The 27219-nt window shown below is 33.3% G+C and overlaps 1 protein-coding gene across 3 annotated transcripts in view; it reads right to left on the bottom strand.

The window, feature by feature from the left end:
* gpm6ab (glycoprotein M6Ab) overlaps positions 1–27219 on the bottom strand; it is a 102929-nt gene that overhangs the window by 3964 nt on the left and 71746 nt on the right. For all 3 annotated transcript variants that reach the window (XM_056457461.1, XM_056457468.1, XM_056457453.1), the window contains exons 2-6: positions 13240–13432; positions 8929–9085; positions 7549–7723; positions 4956–5032; positions 2933–2998 (exon numbers count right to left, since the gene is read on the bottom strand). In XM_056457461.1, the coding sequence (XP_056313436.1) occupies positions 2933–2998; positions 4956–5032; positions 7549–7723; positions 8929–9085; positions 13240–13432 (668 nt within the window). The remainder of the gene's footprint in view (positions 1–2932; positions 2999–4955; positions 5033–7548; positions 7724–8928; positions 9086–13239; positions 13433–27219) is intronic.

Here is a 27219-nt window from a genome sequence, read left to right as displayed (position 1 = left end):
GGCCAAAAACCAAATATCATTGATAGGTGTGGGCTGAAGATAAATATATCAAACTATTTTACATTAAAGTTACCATGGGTAATTTTTCTAATTCCTTTTGTAATATTAAAATAAATTGAAATCATTACATTAAATCGTAATTACTAATGCAGTATATATTTTTGTTGATAAATTATTGGAATAAAAACATGAACAATCACATTTATAACACAGTGGAGTTCAATGCTGACTACACTAGTCAAGCAGAAGCTGACTTTGCCTTGATTTGCTCACCAAATGTAAAGTGTGTTGTTAAATAAGTGTATATGTGTATAAAAGTGTATAGCAAGTAGTGATGTTGGTTTCGCAATGATAATAATTGCGAAACCAACATCACTACTTGCTATACACTTTTATACACATATACACTTATTTAACAACACACTTTACATGCCAATTTGCACATAACAGCTGCACATATAACGTTGTATATAGTAATAAACATGTACATACACTTGTCAATCTGTATATTTGCACTCACTACTTACTTCTATTTTTTTAAATATATTTATTATCTGTTTTTTGTCCTGTCTCTGTAATGCTGTTGCACTGTAGAAGCTCTGTCACGAAAACAAATTCCTAGTATGTGTGAACATACCTGGCAATAAAGCTCTTTCTGATTCTGATTCTGATTCAAATTCTCTGCATTGTCCTCCATGTGTCGTATGTACATTTTAAACTAAATCTTATTTATTTTATACCATTTAAATTGAAACATTTAATATCAGATAGCTTTTTGTAGCTTAATAAGAAAACAAAGAAATAAAAGGTTACATTAAATCTGAAATGACAATCTCTAAACCATTCTCAGATGGGATGGCGGGTCAATTTAAAGGTTACCATGGGCCAACTTTGCCCCCCCTAGTTTGGGCACCTTTGGTCTAATGCAACAGTGTCTTGCAACAAATTTACACACAATAGGTGAAAGGTGAAGTTTAGAATGACACAAGAGTCATTTGACACATAAGATTCCACATTCAACAGCTTGTTTTGTTTGTCATAACTAGGGCCAGACAGAATCTGCAGACATTTTTTGCCATTTCTGCAGAGAATATTCTAAAGAAAAATCTGCTGATTTATATGGAATGATTTTAGGAGTATCATAACTAAAAAGTTATTATATGAAATAAAAAAATAAAACATTTTTAACTTTTATTTAATGTTTGCAATTCAAATCCAATTAGATCCACTTATTTGTTAAACAAAGCAAGTCTCTAATATAATATATCTACTAAAAGACAGAAAATATTACCTTACAAACTGTGTTGTAAATAAATAATATGAACATTTCAATATTAATATTATTATATCACAATAATATTAATAAAATAAATGTAAAAACTAAAAAATATATAAATTTACACACATTTACACAATTTAATACATAGACTCAATGTTGGGCTAAAAATCGATGTATTTCTGTGCACGCATATTCCTTGTGGGCTTAGTCATTTCTCAAAAAGCTTCTACATAATTACAAAAGTATAAACATTTTTAGTTCAAATTTGATCAATTGTTAATTTAAATGTAATATTGAATGACCCAGTAATGCTTAAACAATCCCTTACAATCAGAATAAAATGTGTATTTTAGATTACTTGCCCAGACTGAGTTACTTAGCCCAATTACACATCGAATTTTAAGGTCCTGGTTCTTCTGGGTCTTAAAACCAATTCAGATAGCTACATTTAAAAAAGTGATTTATTAATTTATTTTAATGTACAAAATAAGTTTGAGAGCTTTGACAGAGAGGAAAGACTTACAATGCCTTACAGGTATTGTTTCAAGCCTCTGATGAAATTTTCCCTTCAGTGTACATATGGAAAAAACTGCCAAACATTTCTGTGTGAAACGACAGAGTGACAAAATGATGACTAAATGTTCGTATTCAAGCCGGCTGCCTCTTTAAATTTGGATGACTCATAACATTACAGTATAATTAATGCATTTTCAGGACAAAAACTGGCACTTGCAGTTCCTTTGCAATGCCACAGCGGGGAACACAAACTCCTTTTACTCATTTCCCTCAAGTTCCAGTGCTTACCAATGGGTGGCATCGTTGCAGCACAAATCAGCCAACCGCAAGTATGCAGCAATGTTCTCTGAAAGGTATGATGTAATTATATAATCAAAGAGCGCAAATTATGATCCGATTCTGTAGACTCTTTGTTTCTAAGTACTTAATGTCCAAGCTGTTTTCTCATTTGCAAACCACGTGGAATGCAATTAACTCGTAAAAATGAGGCCAGACTGTTGGCTTTCCAGAAAACAGATGCATTGTTGTGCTGTTCACACAAACACTGCAAGAAGCTTATGCAAAAGACAAAAGCACAATACACTGAAAAATACTAAGCTTAGGCACAGTGTGTCGACTACATCAAATGAATTTCATGTTCAGAAATTCATTTTTACCTTTCGACAATGTCTTCTATTAACCTGTGAAGACATATTTCTGTTGTTCAAACCGACGGGTAGAAAAGCTGCCTCATAGAAAATGGTGTCTCACAATCACTTATCGCTGTTCCCAACAAGCTTCTCTCCTTCCTTCCCTCTCCTCCTCTGTTTCCATGGCAACAACACCCTGCATTTTCAATGAGCGGTGCTCTCCTTCTGTCTTTGCTCACTATTCCTGTAATTTTACTAGAGGCCTTGGACGTCTATTGCATTTAAGACAAGCCCACACATTCTTTAATACACTGATTCTAAATAATTCTATGATTTCTGTAACATACCACTGTAGGTGTGCTTAGATTTCACATTACCTTTCTTGCAGATGAGCTTAATTAAGCTCATAAATCAATCCGTATTTCATTTTATTGCCCTAAAAGGAACTTTAGATTCAGGGAAAACTGATACAATGCAGTAAAGAAAGACGGCAGTGGAAAAAGCTCACCATGGCGATAACGGCTGCTCCAGCCCCCGCAAGAGCGCAGACAAACAAGTGGAACGTCAGATCCAGCTGGAGAAAGAGACAAAAAAAGATTGTGAAGAGGAGAGAATGAGAATGGTTGTCTCTAGAAATCATCAAGCATACTGTAAATTTGCCATTTCAGTTTTTCTACGTTGTCAAAATACAGTATGTAGAGGATGCAAAATAACAACTACAAAACAAAGGTTTAAAAAAAATTTTATCAAAAATCAGATATTTGAAATCAATATCTACAGTGCTCTCCACTAATATTGGCATCCTTGGTGTGTAGGAGAAAGGCAGCTGCAACATATTAGCACACAATTTATCTTTACTTTAGAATAAACAACTGAAAACAGAGTACAGTTTTAATTCAAATATCCCTGCTGAAAATAATAGCTTAAACCAGCCTAGGCTGGTTGGCTGGTTTTAGCTGGTCGACCAGCCTGGGTTTTAGAGGGGTTTTGGCCATTTCCAGGCCATACCAGGACTTAGCTGGTTCCATTGACCATCTAAGTCCAGGCTGTAAATGCCTGGAAACCTGCCTGAAATGGCCAAAACCCCTTTAAAACCAGGCTGGTCGACCAGCTGAAATCAGCCAACCAGCCTAGGCTGGTTTACGCTGTTTTTTTTAGCATGGATATTTTTAAATATGAAGAGTTCAGATGCAAAAACCTCTAAGTGCCATCTGAAATTTTCTTCTAATGTAAGCATATTTTCTCAGGCTCCTATGTCTTGATTCAGTCATTTAAAAAAAAAAGACTCATTGTAGTAGAAAATTCCAGATGGCACTTAAAGGTTTTTGCTTCTGAACTCTTCATGTGTTTAATTATATGAGTTAAATTATTAGCGTACCCTATAGAACAAAATATTTTTGAAGTATATTAATATTTTCTCTGATATCTGTTTATTTTTAGTACACCTAGCTTTGATTTGCAGCACAAGATTGTTGATTCTCACATGATGTGACCAAAAGAAAAGGGCAAAACCAATGAAAATGGCAATTTCTATGCCTGAATTTCAATAAACTGGAATCCCCATGTAAGAGAACAGTTGGAACAACAAATAAATTTAAGAAAATTGCAAAAGTTAGTTTGGTCTTTGGTCAAACTAAAAACCAACGTCGACTACATCAACAAAAATTGTGTGAAAGGGTTTTAAAAAGAAATAAAAATCCTCAGCTCTCATCTAAATCCAAACTCAAAATGTTTTCAGTGTGTGTTTTTTTTTCTTTCTTTTTTGAGCAAATGAGTAAACGGTAAAGACATTTTTTTCACCCAACACCAATCCAAAGTTACAGTATGTTCATAAAGTGTATGTTTAGATTTCTGTTCACCAATTTATAGACCATTTCAATGTGGCCATGTCATTGGCCCATAAACATTTCTTGCTTGTTATCGAACAATTTCATAACTGAAACAAGAGGCAATTCAATCATAACCTAATGTTAAAACAGCTATCATAACATTATTTATCAATGTGTGGCTCTTTTTAGATTCTCAGAAGCTATATAAATTAAACATTTAAAACAGGAAATACATTGGGACCATTGTTTTTGTTTACATTCCTTAAAAATGGATTACAAATTCTTCCAGATTCCATTCAAAGTCTGCTACCAAATAAAATAAAATGTAAAATGGCTCCAAACTCCAAGCTGCAGTGACGTTTATGTAAATTCATTGTGATATAATTGAATTACTCCAGAGCAGTACGTCAACAGTGACCTTTAACAAAAAAATTCATGTAATAAATGCATGTAAATAATATTGTAAAAGCATGACAATCCACTGGCTTAAAAATGATTGCTCTTTAAAAGAAGCTGTTGGAGATTACAAACAAATATCTATATAATTTACTATTATTATTATATTACTATATATATTATATATTGTTATATATATAATTTCTCTCTCTTATATGTCATAGGTTGACTGTAATGACGGGATGAATTTAGATGAAGACTATCAGTCAGAATAAAATAGGCTCTACTTCAGAACTGCCAACTGACCTCATTAGATTCACACATCTTCTTGAAGTTTTCATTATTGGCACACAGTCTTCTCTCTTCACCAATGGACACGATTCCTGCAATTGAAAATGAAGTGAGGTATGTCAACAGCAGATTATTAGCGAGTTAATGTCAAATGACAATTAGATATGTCAAAACTGTTTGGGGTACATTTAAAAGTCATTTTAAACTGTTCCATAAATGTTTCCTGTAGCAGTGTGACATAAAAATGGCTATTATACTAGAAACAGAAATACACCTAATGAATATATTGCTGCCTATCAAAGTTTTAGGAACAACAAATAATAACTTGACTTCTAGTTGATCGTTTGGTATCAAAACTGGCTTATATAAAAGGCAAAGGCCTCTAGATTATGCTTATTTTACCAAAATAAAATATGATCATGCCTTGATTTTTAATTATTTAGTTAGGACAGTAAGGTCGGACTTTGCTGAAACAAAAGTCTTGTCAATTAACAGATATAATGATCAATCTGGAATGACAAAGAAAGCGTTCTTGCAGGACTCCCCATTCTTTTGACTCATCTTCAATGCTTCCTCCTTCATCTTACCCCTGACATGCTCAATGATATTCATGTCTGGTGACAGGGCTATCCAATCCTGGAGCGCCTTGACCTTCTTTGCTTTCAGGAACTTTAATGTGGAGGCTGAAGTATGAGGAGTGCTATCCTGCTGAAGAATTTGCTCTCTTCTGTGATTTGTAATTTAATGGGCAGCACAAATGTCTTGATACGTCAGGCTGTTGATGTTGCCATCCACTCTGCAAATCTCTCGCATGCCCCATACTAAATGTAACCCCAAACCATGATTTTTCCTTCACCAAACTTGACTAATTTCTTTGAGAATCTTGGGTCCATTCGGGTTCCAATTTGTCTTCTGCAGTATTTGTGATGATTGATATGCAGTTGAACAGATGATTCACCTGAAAAATCTACCTTCTGCAACTTTTCCAAATGATCAGCTAGAAGTCAAGTTATTATTTGTTGCTGTTACAACTGGAATCAACGACAAGACTTTTGTCAGTTAGTGTATAATAAGTGTTGATATAGGTGCAAAAATGTACAGTATTCTGCCAAATTTGCTTCTTTTGAATAAAAACAGACCATCTTAAGTAATTTAAAGATGCTGTGCTTCTTATCCAGTGTGCCACTGGCTTCAGGATATGGTTTTGTTGCAAACAAATAAAGCATTTTGATCTACTTTGTTTTAAAGCTAGTTCTCTGTGTCGCTGAACGAAAAGCAATTCCAGTATAACTTCCAAATATCTTTATTTTTTAACAGTTTTGCTTTGAAGACATTTCTTTGTAGACTAAAAAGTAATACTTTGTTCCCTGTAATTTATCTTTATAGTCTGGTATTCAACATTACATTTAGAACTTGTTCATCCTGAATATAACTTTGTTTAAAATGTAATCAGTAAAATTAAGCAGTACTGTCATACAGTACATACATACAGTAGATTCCAATAATAAACAAAAGCACAAAAACTCCAATTCTGCTTAAAATGGAAAGATGAATTAGCAAAGCTGAAGAAATAGGACAAATGTAGGTCAAGAATCATTTTGGAATTGGATTGTGTCTCCCACGATCTGAATTGGATCATGATGTCCCTAAAGATTTGTCTATTTAATGTTGCAATACAGTTAATTAATGGCATTGATAAATGTCATAATGGCGCTTCCATCATTGGTGAAACACATTGCTGTTCTGTAATGTGTAACTGGAGCATTTAATGATATCATGTTTAACAGGGTTTATGCATGAATTCTCTTTGGTAAGCTCTTGAGGTGTTGTTTTCTCTATTCTGGGCAATATAAAGCTTGTCACATTCAATAGCTTATTCATTAAAACATAAAAATACTGCAACAAATTATACTGATTAACTCGCACACTCGAACTTGGAATACACCAAAATAAAAAAGCCTAATTTTTGTGGTCGTAGCAAACATTTGACCCACATAGGAATAAATATTTAATAGGATTTTTTTTTTTCTTTTTTAAGACTTCTTAAAAATCTAGTTTCAAATTTATTTATTTATTTATTTATTTATTTATTTATTTATTTATTTATTTATTTATTTTTATTATTTATTTATTTAATTTTTTATTATTTATTTATTTATTTATTTATTTATTTATTTATTTATTTATTTATTTATTTATTTATTAATGTCCCAAAAAGTTATAGTAATTACTTTCCAAATTTTAAATTAGAGCTTTATTTAAAATAAAACTCAGCACCCCATAATAATAATAATAATATTAATGCATACATATTAAGATTAAATATATATCAAATATATCAAAATGGACTATCATATAATATTAGGTTCCTGGACCTAAAAAAAAGCAAGAAGGACACTTTTAAATCCAGCCCAGTAGGAGAGGTTGAAGGTCTAGAAAGTATTCTCAGATTTATAAGTCATCAAGCCAGGGACAGCTTTATAGCCATCTGGACTTGAGATTCATTGCTAACTTATTCACTTACATAATAATCCAGATTTGTTCAAATGTGACTAAAACAGCATTCATAGATCTATATTTGATTTGATCAGAAACTTGAGCTACGCACCGTACTGACGCAGGTCAAAGCAAAGGTTGGCGCTCTCCACCTGAGAGAGGGAGCCCTCCAGCAGAGTCATGTTCTGACAGGTGTTCCAGATGTTGAAGTACATGAAGACCGGCAGAGAGGTGAAGGCTGTGACTCCCAGCCAGGCCAACATGAAGATATAAGTAAGCATGATGAACTGAAACAGACATGTATACAGTATGTTACTTGATAGATTTGAAGAAAATGCCATCCTGCACCACACTGAATAAACTAAATATTATATCAATACAGATCTGTAATTTCAGAATCAGGAGAATGAGATATCAGATGGCTGATAGGGTCAAAATAGGTTTATATGAATCCATTCACCGTTTTGACTTACAATAATATGTTTTTGATATCTCACTGTACTACAAGCAAAAGCTTAGCAAAATATCAAACGTATTAAATTATAAAATAATTGTGATCATTTTATGGTCATATTGCCTTGTTCTAAATAAATATATTTTAAAATATTTAACATTTGAAGACCACAATTACAGATTAGTGTTTTTGCATTATAATGTTTAAAGGGTCATAAAACTCTGATATTAGTTTTAATTGTAGGATAAAACTATTGTTTTTTCCCTGTCTTTATAAGGGGTTTAAATTATACACCATAGTAAATATCACAGTGACGTTGAAAAGACCAAAGTATTATATTTGCTATGAAAGATGCTTCAAACTATGAGGTCATAAACAGTATTTGAGGTAATTGTCAAATACAATTGATTAGGGCTGCGGTCGTTTCATCATCAATATCGCAATATGTGTGCATCCGGAATAGTCACATCGCAGGATTTGCAATGTTCAGTCTGAATTGCTGTATAGTCGACCAGAAGCTATAGAATTGTATTTAATTACTGTAGTTATATGAAAGAAAATTACTTAGAATTTTGTTTTTAGTCAAAATATCTACATTTCAAAGCGAAAACAGGATTATTTTACTAACCCCGTGCACTGGCAGATCATTTAGCTTGTTTTAACTTTTAATTTTGACCTAATACTTCTGAAGTTGAAAACAAAACAAAATATTTACTTGCTGCAAGAATTTCTTTGATAATTGGACAAGAAACAAGACAAAGCAAAGTAAGAAAAGCATTTTTTTTTTCCATTGTGATTATTTAATTTCTGCACCTGAGTACTGTTAGACTCCCCAGAAAATCATCAAATAGTGCTATAAAACTATCTTGTGAAACTATTCAAATCCCAATAATTATTGCAGAAAAAAGTATCCTTAAAAAGACAGAAGGGCATATTAAATAACAGCAAGGTGCATAAAAGATGACTGAATATGACTTTTTGGGTGAACTGACCCCTTCTTCTGTGCATTAGTTCTTTTAAATGGTTGTCTGATCTTACCCAGGCACTAACACAGCGCCCACAGGTGGTGATCTTGAAGTCCCCATAGAGGTCCCGAATGGCACCAGTGGTGAAAAATCCCTCCACCATTAGCAAAATACCATAGACAAAGAAAGCTGCTGCCACTCCATAGATCACATACTTGAAGATGTCAATCCTGAGAAGATCAAATGATAATAATTTTTTTCAAGCAAAATGTTTTTGTAATCTCACACTCAACAAGATGATAAAGATAACAGTAGACAGAGTGCATCTATAGTTGGTGTAGCACAAAAAAAGGCCTAATAATTAATTTCTTTCATATAAATCATAGTTTATTTTGCAAGGTACTACTAGTCAGCTTACTACAACTTTAGTTAATTAGCTTAACTAAGCAAATTAGGCAAGTTATTGGACAACAGTGGTTTTGTTCAGTGGGAAAAAATCTTAAGGGGCTAACAATATTGACCTTCGAACCATATTTATCCCCTTTACTTAAAAATAAATACTTTCACATGCTGCCTGCATATTAGTACCACAGTATTTGTAGAATACAGTGTCACCAGACTTACTTTTTAAGCTATGCAAGAATTATATGTTTTATAAATCATATGTAACTTACAAATAATATATTTAATTATATGCAAATTAAAAACACTGACATCCAGAGCCATTCAGAATGTATTCTGCTTTACATTTAGAGCAGCAGATGACAAAAATGCAGTTTGTTTATAATAGAAGGAATGTTATAGTGCATTTGGAGTAGACAGTTATCAATTCATTTTTTATCATTTTATTATTTACAAGGTATCTTTTGTAGTTATTTTTCTTGTGAATGAGCCTTAACTCACAAGCATTTTCATAAAATAGGGTGAAAAAAGCGCTGCCTCACACTCATCTCATGCATTATTTCTTCCTCCACCCACTCATTTCTCCAGTTCTCTCCATCCACCCTGCTCTCCTTCCCACCAGTGCAGTTCCGGTGAGCAGGTGTGCTTGGATGATCTGGTGTGATTTCAGAACACTTAATTCTGTGAATGGGACTTAGGCCAAAACCCAACTCAGCCCAAAAAAAAAAAATGTTTGGCCAAAGTGACTGTGTGTGTGTGTGTGTCACTTTTGTTATGTGCTTAAATATGTGTGGGAAAACATATTCCTACATAACACCTGTCACAAAATCAAAGGTTCAGGGAGTTCATTCTTTCCATTCACTCAGGAAATATTGTTACAAATTTGTTATAAAACGCCGGGACAACAACACTAATCATAGTAGCATCCACACCAACGCATGATAATATATGTTCTTAATGTATTATAACCTGTTTAAAGTAATATGGACTATCAATGTAGGATCAATTTGACCATCAATGTTTTTAAATACTCCGCTGGTTAGAAAATCTGCTGAAAATTGCTGAATTAATTGCTTTTCACAAAATAACATACAATCAGTACCACATACAGCATTAATTCACATAATTCACATTATAAAAGGGTCTTTTCTCAGTCATCCGTTGAGGAAACACTCTGAATAAAATTTTCCCACATGTCCACATCTCCATGCTTCTGAAATGTCTGTGTGTAATAATACCTGCATATGTCAAGTAATACCTTATATTGGATAAATTTACTTCTTGCTTCTTTTATAAACCTTCCACTGTTAGACAGAATTCTGTTCCAAGTATCTTTATTTATATCGTTGTCTCTCTGCCAAATCAGTCACAGGTTATCACAGTTCCCAGCAAACACACAACATCATAAGACATTAATATTAGGTTAGAATTAGGTCATCAGTGTCTTAGGACAATGTTATTTTGACATCCAATAACAATGTGAAATGACATTGATATTTGGTTATTTTTAGGTTATGTTGGAAAGTGACCAAAATCCAACGTCAAATACTGACATTTATTCGTCAGGTATGGCAACCAAAAAACGTCCGATAGACATAGTGGTAATGTCAAGCTATAACATGATTAGACGTTGATATTTGTTGTTTTAGGTTGCGTTGGAAAGTAACCAAAATGCAATGTCTGTCTGACGTTGGACATTGACATCAGCCATAGTTGGGTTCTTACATCAACACAATTTTCATTTCCAAACAAAATGCAACATCCCATGATGTTGGGGTACAATGTCAATCTGACATCATGTTGACGTCCTGTGCCTGCTGGGTTATTACTATCAATCCTTAAGCAGAATTTATCAAATTTAGATGCTTTTTGAAGGTGCTTTCATAGCTCATAAAATTGTCCAATATATTTTTGATTGGTTTTGAACCCTTCTTAGTTGACTACACCTTTTTAATATATTTAGTATGTTTAGTATTATGGGATACCATTTCAATTAAAATCTTTTACACCATAAATAACTTTTTGTCCATCTATTTGCATGACAGTGGCATTTTGGTGGCCTGAAAAGGCAAACCTTAAACACGTTGCTTGTTTTTGAAAATTATACTGTTATCATCTTTGTTTGAACTAAAACATGATATGATCATGGTAACATCATATGCATTACTTTCTTAGTCTATAAGCATGAATGTGTACTTGACAAATGCAAGAAGCAAGTATGATGTACTGGCACAAAGCATTTCTTAAGTACATTACATACTACTGGCTTGTGTACTTGTAAATCGATATTATCAGGGATGTATTTGACATTTTTATTCATCTTTATCCTTATTGTTATCAATATTAAGCTTATTACAATGATCTAACTAAAATCAATTTTGTATTGTTACAGACATAATTGCTAATTATAGACAAAACATTTAAACATAGGAGAATGTGTTTTTATTTTATTTTTTTGCTTTAGTTTGTCTATATAAATTGATTTAACATAATTAAAATAACTACTGTTATGGTCCTGACCTGACAGTCTTGTCTGTCCTGTCATTGTTTAATGTTTGCCTGTTTGGCCTGTGCTTATTTACATTGCTGTGCCTTAAGTTGTGTTAGCCATGTGCTGCTTTTGTCTTTCCTCCATGTTTTCAGTTACCCCGCCCTCTCGTTATCCTAGTTGTTGTTTGATTGTTTTATTACTCTCTTTAAGATTCTAGAAGTCTTTATTTCAGTTTCTATTTAATCAGATTGGCCAAGTCCGTCTAGTTCTCTTCTAGTATTTATATTTGATTTTGTTATTTTAGATTTAGTTAATTTTATTATTTTATTGTATATTATTGCTGCCTGTTTGCTGTCCTGTCTTGTGTCTTATCATTTTCTAGTCCTATCCCGTGTCCTGACCTCCCTGGTCTGCCAGTCTGGAGTTTATGTGACTTGCTCCAGGATCTAGCTCTGGTTTTGACCACTGTTTTTCCTACTTCTGGCTGTTCATTGTAGTACCATCTTGTCTCTACCACTGGTTTCCCTTTGTTGTTGCCCCTTCCGTTTGGACCTTGTCATCCCCTTGTCTGTCTACTTGTGCCTTTATTCTGTCAATAAAACCGCTTTTTATAGTTCATTGCTGCAACTGGGTACACTTTCTTGCAACCAACTGTGGCAACTACAAGTGCAGTTTCAAACACAGACAAAACAGATACACTCAAAGATCGTTTGCTGTTTGTTCAAACTACTTATTTAAAATGAGCTCCACACAATTCTGGAGTTTTCTTTGGGACAACTTAAATGTTTTATGTTCAGTCCACTTAAATTTGTTAAAACGATTGTTAATTGATTTGTGTTGGGACAATATGAAGGAATTGTGTGGAACCAAGCATTTTTTACAGTGTATGTCCAGATTTGAGGATTTTTATTATTTAAAAATAAAAAAACAGTCATTTTTACTGGTTACAATATGATTTATAATGTCAAAATATAAAACCAAATGAGAAATGTGTATATAGATGGAAACAATCGTCTATGTTTAAACATAATTTGCGAAATGTATATCTTTAAGGTGATTTTACATAAAAATAGTCATTTTTATTTAAAGGAAAACATCTTGAAATGCAACATCTAATTTTAAAAGGGGTCCCATAAAGACATGACAAATGTAAAACAAAAAATAAAAGTACAATTACAAACACAGAAGCTCTTCCAAAAAATAAAAGTGTGAGGGTCACTCTATACTGTAAATGTTATAGTAATGATCATGACACCTGCTTGAATTGAACAGGCCTTTAAAGATGTATTCATTAAAACTGCATAAATATAAACCACATGACACAGAAGTCACGTTAGTTCATAATAACTTCAAATCTTGTGTTTTTAGTAATCCTATCAGATAAAACTGCCTCGTTAGAAACTCATGAGAAAATTATTTAGTTCTTTGACATTCGAAAGCCTGACTTTTCCCCTTTTGTTTCTTTTAGTACTACTTTATAGTGCCACTCACATGGTAAAGACATCCAGGGCATCAACAGGCGACCGGACGACTTCGAAGTAGGTCTGCAGGATGGTGACGGTGCCAGAAAGAGCCTCATGTCCACAGCCACAGAAGAGAGCAACACCGGCATACAGCAGGATAGTGGCGATCAGAGAGGCATACGGGATCCCACTCAGACATTTGAGGCAGCATTCAGAGCAACCTGTCAACAACAGCAAGAGTCAGGTCAGAAGTGCTACTCATATATAACAGATAATAAAAAAAAAAACAGATACACGTGTACCTGATTAGAAACAACCAAAATGCTCCTATACATTTAATAATTAATTTCAGCAAGGATGGTTTAAATTGAACAAAAGAGGGAGTGAAGACTTTTTAATTGTTGAAAATAAAACTATTAAAAATAAATGCAGCTCTTTTGAACCTTATTTACACATTTAAGGGCGTATTTGAAAAAAAAACACTATAAATGTTTTAAACAGCACAACCATTTTAATGTTTAATGTTTTTTATTAATTATGTATAAAACAATTCTGTTTGTTGCTTTCAGAAAACATTTTACTAATTGTGTATAATAATTATTAATTTAATGATGATTATGTTTTAGTAGTAGTATTAAGATCTTCAAAAATAAAATATGAATAATATTAATACAAATTATGATGATGATGATGATGATGATGATGAGTATTATTATAATCATTACTATAATTTCATGTTTTAGAATAATAATATATATTTTTTAATTATTTAGATCTTCAATAATAATAATCATTGTCATCATCATCATCAGCATCATCATCATAAATAATGCTTAAAAGAGTAAAAGGCATGTTTCCAGTAAGTAATTTCAAAGCAGTTATTATACGGTTATTTAGTGCAATCTATAGCCCTGTTGATAAAACCTATTAAAACTATTTATTTAGAGAAACAGCATCAATGGCCGAGCAAAATAAAGACATAATTCCTTTAGGTTTACAGTGAACAGCAAAGACTAACATCAATTCAAAGCAGGAGAGTTTATGCACAACAGATAAAAAATTCTGAATTCGAGTCCCATCCGTTTATTACCTAACACTGAGTGGAAACAGTTTCACTGGATGAAATTTGCACGGTGCAAGAGAACATCCATTCACACTTATGTCACAGGAAGGAAGTTTACTGTCACTCCAACCAATCACAGCCCCCGCAGTTGACAGATTCATGGACACAATTCAACTGCACGCAAGGCAATATCCAAGGCAACACTGCAAAGTCAAAAACGGCACCACTGGTGGTTATTTTGCAGTGCGACACAGCACTGATTTATGACTCATCATAAACAAAGCCCACCAGTACAGGGAGATGAACACACCAATAAAGATAAGGAAGATGTTCACTATTATGTAGACTAACCTAATACAACTATACATTACCTTTAAAAAATACTGATACTCATTTTGAAAAGAAAGGGAATTATTGCCACAGCATTCATTAAAAATACTAATTCGTATGCATGTGTATTTCTTTATTTATAAGTATGATTCAGTGTTTTTTAACAATTGTTCTAGTCAGGCAAATAGTTTAAATTTTCATGTTCCTTTTGTTCATGATTGTTCATGATTGTTAACTGGCCTGTTTTGTTTTTTTAATTGTTATTATTGTATGTGAGGTGTTCTGGTCGACCAATCTGGTTGATGCATTTGACAATCAAATAGGATTCTATAGCGAGTTTAATTTCACTTAATTTTCTTTTATAGTTATAGTTAACTATATGCTGTGCTGAACTATGAATTCGTACGAATTAGCCACTAAACTGACAAAACACAAAATAGGTATGTTTCCTCTTGAAATCAGGCTGAAATATCAATACTTTTGGTATCAACTAGGCCTGTCATGATGAAGAATTTTAGTGGTACAGAAATTGTTGCAAGAATTGATATTATTATCATTCTGAGATAATTTTATGCCACTGATCATTTGATGATTATATAACAGCATAATAATGCAAATAGCCATAAAAACTTTAAAATACTTATAGTTAAGGTTATTTAGATTCTATAATTTGATGTTAAAAAGGTTAGTGTCCTATTATATATACACTACCGGTCAAAAGTTAGGGGTGTTTTTTTTTTTTCCTTTTTCTTTTAAAGGAAATTATTCTGTTAATCAAGGCAGCGTTTATTAAATGTAAAAAAAAAAAAATAATGCATTAATGCATTTATAACTATTAATATTAATAATAATAATAATATTAATAATAATAATAATAATAATAATAATAATAATAATAATAATAATAATAATAATTAATATTAGAGTGATTTCTGAAGGATCATGTGACTCTGAAGACTGGAGTAATGAAGCTGAAAATTCATCTTTAAATTAAACACTACTTTTGAACAATTATTTTATAGTGCAATAACATTTCACAATTTTACAATTTATACTGTATTTTTGATTAAATAAATGCAGCTTTGGTGAGCAGGTTAAGCTGAATTTAAAACAATTAAAAATTCAAACTTTTGACCTGTAGTGTATATATACTATTAAATTTCCTATTAGGTAAATGCCCAATTATAAACTTCGACAGCGGTGAGGTAGAATGTAAATGTCATTCTAAAATATCTGTAACGTTATTTGTGAATTTATAAATAGATATATTGCAATGGCAACAATTATTGAGGTCATCTCCAAGTATTGCACAGTAAGTCAATATATTGATTATTGTGACAGGCCTAGTACTAACACAAATGTAGATTTCTTCTTCTCAAGACAAAAAATGCCTTCAGCAATGACTTAAAATGAGCTGAAGCTGAATGCTCACGGTTCTTGAGTTTACATCTCGTCCTAGAAATTCAATTGGAGTGATGCCATTGTATCTGCATTCTCCTCGCTCCTAGCAGCATCGCCCCAGAACCTGCTGTTTACAGGAGTGTGGATAATGTGTATTTTGCAGCAGTGACCCAGCTGTTACAGACTCACACCTCCATTACACCTTAAGAAAAGCCTGCAGCTTGAAATTCACTAGAGAGCAGGAGAGCGTCACTGCATCAAAATACACAAAACAGTATGTAAGCCTGCATGGCTGATTCTAGAGTAATGCTCAAATTAAAAAAAGATAACTGCCTTTACTTATTAATCACACAGTGCATTAGTAGAGTATGTTGGAATTTCAATCAATGCCCAGACATTTCATACAGTATGAGCTGATATTTCTTGTGTAGTAGTACTTTTGTTTAGTATTTAAGCAGTCAAAGCTCAGTGGGATATGAAGAATATGGGCTAAAAATGTCATTCATTCATTCATTTTCTTTTTGGCTTAGTCCTGTTATTAATTCGGGGTCGCCAATAGTGGAATGAACCGCCAACTTATCCAGCACATGTTTTACGCAGCAGAAACCCTTCCAGCTGCAACCCATCAATGGGAAACATCCACTGAAGCTGTGCTATATTCCTCTATAATAAAACCAACATACCAGTCAGTGTTTTCGCTAAACAATATCTTAGATTCCCATGTCCAATTGTCTGTAAATTTAAATGCCCCTCATACCAGATTGACTGTGATATTTTTGAGTACAGTAACATGTCACTTATTTATCATGCCAATAAACAGCAGCAAACTGGCATCCCTGTGGTGTGCTTAAGGTGCAGCGAGTCTTGGGAGTATTGAAACAGATTAATGAGGGAGCCAAAGTCTGTTCTTTGATCTCAGTGGGACGAGACAAGAGATCAATACTCAGACTGTCAGTGGAAAACAACCTGGCTCATCAAGCGCATCCCTCTCATGCCATATGCACCCGCAAGAAATCTATAATATTGGCAAAGGTAGAGATATTGCAGCATGTTCTCTTGATTCTAGCTCCTTTTGAGACGATAGTTCGAAAATATTCGAAATCTATTTCTCTGTACTTGGAAATGGCTCTTTTAAATAGTCTCGCAGACAGATATTGCTTCAGTAAATAACACCCCATGGTGGATGCTTGGCTCTTTCAGTGTTATTTTGCATTCAGAAACAGCAGAGAGTGTTTCAATCATTACGGATGCCCTCAGGAGGGACGTCTGCAGCAATATTGAAAGTGCATTCATTTATGAGAATGTAACTTTCTGTTTGTGGTAAATCGGGTACTGCTTGAAGTCCTCCGATTCAGGACTGCTTTTCATACAGTAAATGTTGTAAAACAGGGAACAGTGGGCAACTATTATGTCCCGTTTGCTGCAGCTCAGTGTGGGCTGCAGGGGGAAAACAGGGTTAAGGCCTGAAGTTATTGTAAACGTAAACTGTTTCCCAAAAACACAGTTTATACATGATGAATAAGTTTCCTGGACAGGCTAACTAATTAATGAATGTTTAATTTTCCTGATTTTCTTATATATTCACTAGACCTATATATAATATATATTTCACACTTCTGCATATAAAACTGAATTATGCATTTACATCTCATAATTCAACATTTAAATTTCAGAAATCAGCTTTCTGAGTTCTGTTCTTATATTTATCTTATATATCTAACATCTTGTATTTTCTAAATTAGGTTTTAAATTCAGAAATTGTCTCACATAACTGAGTTTGTGTCCCACAACTTTGATGTATTTCTTGCAAAATCTGTGTCTGCGTATGACATTTCACTCAGAAATGCAACTTTCTGGCAAATGCAAGTTTATCAGCTGTCCCACAATTACAAAACTTAAACTCAATGGCGGATTTAGTCATGGGCACTATAAGAGATCGCCCCGGGTGGCATCTTGTTGGGGACGGCGAAGGGAGACAAAAAAGTGCCCCAGTAAAAATCAGCAGTCCCCCAGTAAAAGCTTTGACATACGATTTACTTTATGTAAGTGTATTAATTTAGAGTAATCCCAGAATAAAGACATTGGGGGCCATTCACATTTAGAATCTTTTGCGCGCACAAGTTTGTTATTCTCAATGTGCAACCGAAACAACACTGGTGAAAGCATGTGCATAGAGAACCATTCCTGCACACATCACATATATATGGGGTGGTTCGTCTAGGGTGCCATTTAAACTAGAATTGCCAATTAAACTCACAATTGAAAGTCAGTTGAGGAATTGAACTAAAATGATAATTTATCTTTATTTGTAGTTTTACCTTATTGTTATGCTTTTTTTGTTTTATTTAATAATTTGGGCTTGAGGCACCCTTGAAAGTATAACATTTTGTGGGGTGAGGGGTTGTTTTTTACAAAATAATATATTGATCTAATCATTTTTATTCACAAATAATAAATGATGCACTAAAATAGACCTGTTGTTTGTGCACTCAAAAAAATGGTGTTTGGTGTTTGTTCAAACTACTGACTTACAATGAGCTGGAACGACACAATTCTTGAGATTTTTTTGTGAACAACATAAAAGTTTTATGTTCAATCCACTTAAATTTGTAAAAACTAAAGTTAAATTTAAATCCTTCAAGTCGCCCCAACACAAATCAACTATTTGGAACCCTGCAGCATAATCTTACACTAGGGCAGGCACTTTCATAGGAAAGCTAATGAAAGAAGACAAACACCTTATATTAACTATAATAAGGCTGAGAGAACTGGTGGAGACAATTTTATAGGTGGCCTGAAGTATTGCTTCCTTGGCTTAGTCATATATCAGAAAAATAGTACTGGTATATCAGCCTGCTTGTCCACAGATCCAGAAGATCAAAATCAGACACCATTAAAATGATGGTTTCCCCCATATGGACTTCTTATATATTTACACCAAATATGCAGGAATTTCAAACAGCTGCCAGAACAATGATTAATAAGCTCCTGTTAAATTATTAATCAGAGTAATCAAAAACAAATTAAAAGTTTATATTTACATAATTTAGTGTGCTCTGTGAGTATTTACGTATATATAAATACATACATCCATGTCCATACATACACTACCTGAATAAAGTCTTGTCGCCTAGTCAAGTTTTAGGAACAACAAATAATAACTTTCTTTCTAGTTGATCATTTGCTATCAGAAGTGGCTTATATGAAAGGCAATGGCCTCTAGATTACACTTATTTTACCAAAATAAAATATGATCATGTCTTGATTTTTAATTATTTAATTAGGACAGTAAGGTCTGGCTTTGCTTAGACAAGTCTTGTCACTTAACAAAAATAATGTACAGTATAGAGTATAAAGTCATGGTGCAGTGGAAAAAGAATTAATATTGTGTATGACTCCTATGAGCTTGGAGGACTGCATCCATACATCTCTGCAATGACTCAAATAACTTATTAATAAAGTCATCTGGAATGGCAGAGAAAGTGTTCTTGCAGGACTCCCAGAGATCATCAAGATACTTTGGATTCATCTACAGTGCCTCCTACTTCATCTTACCCCAGACATGCTCAATAATGTTCATTCCTGGTGACTGGGCTGGCCAGTCCAGGAGCACCTTGACCTTGTTTGCTTTCAGGAACTTTGATGTAGAGGCTGAAGTATGAGGAGGAGCACAATCCTGTTGAAGGATTTGCCCTCTCCTGTGATTTGTAATTTAATGGGCAGCACAAATGTCTTAATACCCCAGGCTGTTGATGTTGCCATCCACTCTGCAGATCACTCACACGACCCAATACTGAATGTAACACCAAACCATGATTTTTCCTTCACCAAACTTGACAGATTCTGTTAGAATCTTTGGTCCATCTGGATTCTAATAGGTCTTCTGCAGTATTTGTGATGATTGGGATGCCGTTCAACAGATGATTAATCTCATAAAATCTACTTTCTGGCACTTTTCCGAATGAGAACTAGAAGTCAAGTTATTATTTGTTGTTCTTACAACTGAAATCGAAATATATATATATATATATATATATATATATATATATATATATATATATATATATATATATATATATATATATATATATATATATATATATATATATATATATATATATTAGTAATTGTATGTAAATATCCATAGATATAACAATATTTATAATTATATTCATGTGTGTGTGTTTCTTTATATATGCATAATAAATATACACAGTACACAGAATCATTTATGTTATGTAAATACAAACTTTTATTTTGTATGCGGTCTAGTCTTGATCAATCTTTAAACAGCACTAAGGGGTAATACAGTTCAACAACAAATGAAATATAATATTCAGTCGTTAATTTGAAAGTACTATTTGAAATGAAATGAAACGGAAGAGCAGCCCAAACCTCAAAAGCACATTAGAAAGTCCATCAGAGCTGATGAGGGAAAAATGATGTAACTCGAAAATAGACACTAGACTTCTATTCCAGATGCCTGTGTGTTTGATCCTTGTGCAACACTGCTGGAGTAATGCAGGTTTACAACTGGAACACCTGTCTCATTTCCTCTTTGTCCAATGTCTTTAATCCACTGTCAGATCAGTGAATGTGCCACATCTGTCAGGATAACAACAACAGGGCGGATGTCAATTTATTTCGAGTCGCTTCTCATTTTGCATGGTCACATTTGACTTGAAGCCTGTACTGTACTATCAGCCAGCTTACCAATTAAAAAAAGAAGGAATGTTGGAATGCTTGTTACTTATATTTCTTGGTGTTGGGAGTTGGAATTAAGCACACCACAGATTTCTGTGGAGAAATTGTATAATTGCTCTATTGTTATTCATAGGAAAACAATACTGTCCCTTGAAAAAAATGTCAGGACACTTGTGCAAGTATCCTTATCTTACAAAATGAATTGAATTATATTAACCTGGAATGTACTGGAAAGCACATATTTTTAGATGATGCTATATAATTATTTAAGGCATCTTTTTGTAAGGCCATTGACTATAATTTGCTATATAGTAGCCCATGATTTGTTACATAATTCCCATTGACATTCTCAATGGACATTTTTAAATTTCTGCATAAGCAAGATTCCAACTGAAGTCAAGAACAATGGTTTTTAAAGCAGAAGTTAAATTTGCAAGTTTGAAATGACAAACTTCAAGCCTTGGATGTTAATATCAGTTAACATCAGTTATATTGTCTAAATGTGAATTTTGTCCCTGTTTTGTAGCACACTAGCTTATAGAAATCCTTAAGACTAACAGATTGAAACTAACAACTAAAATGTTTTATTTTAATTTCAAGTAATCTTTAAATATAGCTATTTGATGGATGCTACAGATGCTTTAGTAATGATAGCTTAATTGGGCTTATACACCCATAACAAATGGTGACAACAACTCAAGACTGAAGAACAGGCTAGTATACAGTTATTATAGTGTTATAACTATTCTGTGGCTCCATTGTGTTACCGAGCCACCATTTAAACTCTAAAAAAAAAACAAGCCTCAATGGTTTAACTCCACAATTCAGTAATACATTCTTCAGAGTCTTTGTAATGTGTTTCAGCAATCTATTTTCTAATATTTTTAATGTTAATAAACAATTCTCAGAATTCTCTTTACCCAGACTTTAAACTCTGTCCTTTTTTCAGTGCACTCAAATCAAAATGTTGAATATTAAAACAGATGGTATCAAAACCATTTTGTTGTCTTTTTATATACCAACATGTCATACAAACTCAAATATGTCACTGAATTTTCGGATGGATTGGTATAAACCAGCCTTTAGTAGGCTTTCTGCTAAATGCTGGGTAAAAGTGACTGCCATTACATGCTAATTTATTCTACTACCCTTAACTAATAACTATAACAATACTCCATTAATACTCTAAAAACTATTTGTTGACATGTAGTTACAAATCATTTACAGTACTGTGTGAAAAGGACACTCTAAAAGACCATCTTTTTAAATACAGTTTTATATTCATTCGTATTCAGTCTGTGATGTTACAAAAGCTGTGAATTCCAACCACTGAAAAAACTATTTGCCAAATGAGAATGCAAATCATTTACAAAAGCTTTTGCATGTGCATTATTAAAACAAGCTTTTGGTGCATTTTGAAGAATTTTCGCACCATTTATGAAATTCTTATCGTGAAATACCACAACATAGTGTTACAGCTGGTCCTGAGCCACTCTAAATACCACTATATACAACTAAAGCTGCAATATATGGACAGATCGATTGAAAACCATAGCATTTCTCCAGCCACTCATGCATAATCCACCTCTACCCATCAAAATGACCCCAATTTACCCGTCTCACAAAATATTAGGTTAGGTTTTAATAAACATCAGCGGTCTATCTATGAATATAGCATTATAACATCATATCTCTGCATCAGATATTGAAGAGAGCAGCGCTGCAGATGCAGGACTCTGAAAGTCTCTGTTATCCGCAGCCAAAAGCCAGCCTGACTGGAATGAGAAGCAGATCCCCAGCATGCAGCTAATAGCATGCTGAATGACCGCAGACCAAGCAGAAAGAGATAGAAAGAGGAACACTTCATTCTGCACTGTGATTGCTATCACAATATTTAAAGTGAAATCTCATATTTTATTAAATTAAATGAAATTTTTGAAAAATATGCATAACATCAGCCTGCCACACACTAATACTGTCAGCCAGTGGGCAAAACTGAAGCTAGATGATTTCTTGTACAAAATCCATCTGTCCATATATACATACTGTTCATCCATCCATCAAACCATCTATACATGCATACATACACATCCATCCATACATTCTGCCCTTCCACACATACTGTCCATCCTTTCATGCATACATACTGTATGTATGTATAATTTCTTGTACAAACTCCATCAGTCCGTATATGCATACTGTCCATCCATCCATCCATCCATCCATCCATCCATCCATTCATCCGTCCCTTCATCCAGTATATCATCCATCCATTCATCCATACTGTATATTATTGTCCATCCATCCATCCATCCATCCATCCATCCATCCATCCATCCATCCATTTAGTATATCGTCCGTCATCCATCCATCGATCCATGCATACAGTATTGTATATCGTCCATTAATCTATCCATGCATACTGTATATCGTCCATCCATCCATCCATACAGTACTGTATATCGTCTATCAATCCATCCATGCATACAGTATTGTAAATCTTCCATCCATCCATCTATGCATACAGTATTGTATATCGTCCATCCATCCATCCATGCATACTGTATATCGTCCATCCATCCATCCATGCATACTGTATATCGTCCATCCATCAAACCATGCATGCAGTACTGTATATTGTCCATCCATCCATCCATACATACTGTATATCATCCATCCATCCATCCATACATACAGTACTTTATATCGTCCATCAATCCATCCATGCATACAGTATTGTATATCGTCCATCCATCAATCCATGCATACAGTACTGTATATCGTCCGTCCATCCATCCATCCATACATACAGTATTGTATATCGTCCATCCATAAATCCATGCATACAGTACTGTATATCAGCCATCCATCCATCCATGCATGCTGTATATCGTCCATCAATCCATCCATGCATACTATATATCGTCCATCCATCCATCCATCCATCTATGCATACAGTATTGTATATCGTCCATCCATCCATCCATGTATACTGTATATCGTCCATCCATCCATCCATCCATCCATCTATTCATCCATCCATCAATCCATCCATGCATATTGTATATCGTCCATCCATTTATCCATGCATACAGTATTATATATTGTCCTTCCATCCATCCATTCATGCATACTGAATATCGTCCATTCATCCATCCATGTATACTGTAAATCATCCATCCATCTATCATCCATGCATACTGTATGCCATTCATCATCCATCCATGCATACTGTATATCATCCATCATATATCCATGCACACTGTATATCGTCCATCATATATCCATGCATACTGTATATCACCCATTATCCATCCATGCATACTTAAATCACCCATCATCCATCCATGCATACTGTATATCATCCATCCATCCAGGCATACTGTATATCACCCATCATCCATCCATCAATCCATACTGTATATTGTCCATTATATATCCAGGCATACTGTATTTCACCCATCATCCATCCATGCATACTGTATTTCACCCATCATCCATCCATGCATACTGTATATCATCCATCCATCCAGCATACTGTATATCGTCCATCATATATCCAGGCATACTGTATATCACCCATCATCCATCCATGCATACTGTATATCATCCATCCATCCATCCATGCATACTGTATATCTTCCATCATCCATCCATGCAATCTGTATACCACCCATCATCCATCCATGCATACTGTATATATCGTCCATCCATTTACTACTCCATACTGTATATCGTCCATCATATAGCCATGCATACTGTATATCGTCTGTCCATCTATCAATCCATGCTGTATATCGTCCATCCATCCATCCATGCATACTGTACATCGTCCGTTCTATCAATCCATACTGTATATCGTCCATCATATATCCATTCATACTGTATATCGTCCGTCCATCTATCAATCCATACTGTATATCGTCCATCCATCCATCCATGCATACTGTAAATTGTCTGTCCATCCATCCATCCATCCATACTGTATATTGTCCATCCACACATACTGTCCATCCATCCATACATGCATACTGTTCATCCATCCCATATCATCCATCTATCCAATCCATCCATCCATCCATCCATCTTTTTATCCATCCATCTGTGCATCATCCATCTGTGCATTCATCCAAATTAATGTTTTCTATATTTGTTTTTTAGAATAATATACTGTAGTTGTGCAAATACATTATACTAGTCCGAACCGAAGCCAAAACTGGAACTAATCTAACCAAAATAAAAATAAAAAATTTGAGATCACAGTCCAAAAATGTGTACACTCAAAGGAATATGTTGGGGAAAAGAATTAAATAAACTTTTATTTAAAAATATATTGACTGAAACAGATCTACAGTATCGTCAACATTTGAAGTTGATGTATTGTAGTATTGTTTGTTCCTTATTTATGTAATGGAAAATTCTTTGCAATATTGTGCACGTCATGCTAATAAAAATTTGATAGAAAAGCAGAGAGAGAGAGAGAGCTGATGACTCAAACCTGTATGAAATATCAGGAAGATTTCTCTCTCTCTTTTCCTGTGTGTGTGTATAAAGTGAACACTCACATGTATTACATATATATACAGTACAGTATGAATCACTTAACAAAGAACATCCATTATTTAACTCCCATAAGCATGATTTATCTTTTATTCTAAGCTGTGTGTGTTTGAGCATTGAGCTGTGTGTTGCCTGATATGCTGGAATGTTTCCACAATCTGAAATATTGTTATGGCTTTTTATTTTTCATCTATGCTAAGCTGTTTGTTTTGATGCAACAATAGATTGTAAAAGCACTATACTGTTGTTGTTCTGTTCTATATGAAGAGTTCAGATGCAAAATATATTAAGTGTCATCTGAGGTTTTCTTCTAAAATGTGTATTTTGTCAGGCTCCTGTGTGTAGGTTCATTACTTTTTTAGTTATGGCAAAGTATGAGTTCCCTTTATTGCTTTTAATGTGAAACAAATGAACAAAATGTAGGAGGCTGAGAAAAATGCTCATTTTGGAAGAAATTTTGAGGATGTGTAATATATGATAGCTGTGCATGATACATGGAGTTATTTTTCTTCAAAAGAAAGATTTCCCAAAAGGATCAGATTTAGAACAATGTAATACAAGCAGTCAGTAATGCTAGTTATATAAATGTTTGTTTTTTTTTTTAAAAATGAATGCCATTACAATAAGCTTTTGATATTTATGTATATATATATATATTGATATTGATATATATATATATATTGATATTGATATATATATATATATATATATATATATATATATATATATATATATATATATATATATATACATATATATATATATATATATATATATATATATATATATATATATATATATATACATATATATATATATACATATATATATATATATATATACATATATATATATATATATATATATATATACATATATATATATACATATATATATATATATATATATATATATATATATATATATATATATATATATATATATATATATATATATATATATATACATATTTTTGTATATGCATGATTATTTATTTTAAAAAATGGTTTGACGTTATGGACCCAACAGCTATTAAAATGCCTTTGTTCTTTGTTGGAGCTCTTGCTTGTTGTGAGTAATGTTCTTATAACCCACACATGACTCTCTTCCACAATGTGTGCATGTTAGATAGTGAGATCTTTACTAACCACAAATATCTGAAATCTGAACCTCCACTCAAAAGACATCAGGGAACATGCAGTGTTTCTCCCCTGTCTCTTTATTGCTCCATTACTGTTAAACCGAGCGCAGGGGAAGCCCAGGGGAAGCACTGATGATGTCATGAACCTGGGGCTTAACACCTTTGATCTACTATTAAATGGAATTATTTTTTGCAAATGAACAATAGAACCAAAAATAAAATGGTTGTTGGATTTACTACATTTTTTTAAGTACTGTAAGTGGTTGCAAACAATTTATTTGGGCTGAATTTAAACAAACAGATCAAGAACATTTCTAAAATTATTAAGTTTGTTTGAATTCAGTCCATATAAATAGTTTTTAACAACTTAAAATGTTTCGTAAATCCAATAAATCGTTTTTTAATACTATTTTTAATGCTATTTTTCTTTAATACCAAAACTGTTTAATACAATTATACTTTTTGTATCATCAAATAGCTATTTATAAGCTTCAATACTGTACTATAACATTTAATACTTTAACTTTTAGTCATTTTTTATGCATTGTGCATTTTTAGAGGTTTTTTAGCTTGGATGGATGTAAACCTACTATAGGAGAGCTCCAAAACAAAGTGAGGAATCTCTAAATAGCATAATAGAGGCACTTTAATGTGTTTGAGTCATAAATGTACAGTAATTGGCATATTAATCAGTTGGGAAGCTTTAAAAGGCTTAACGGTTGTACTGCATCGGCTGACAGTTAAGTCCACAGAGGCTTGTAATGTTTAAACAGTGTAAAACGAGTCTGAGATCTTCCCAGGCTGCACTG

This window comes from Danio aesculapii, chromosome 1 (assembly GCF_903798145.1).
Source record: "Danio aesculapii chromosome 1, fDanAes4.1, whole genome shotgun sequence".
Lineage (NCBI taxonomy): Eukaryota > Metazoa > Chordata > Actinopteri > Cypriniformes > Danionidae > Danio > Danio aesculapii.
This window is presented reverse-complemented; position numbering and strand designations above follow the sequence as displayed.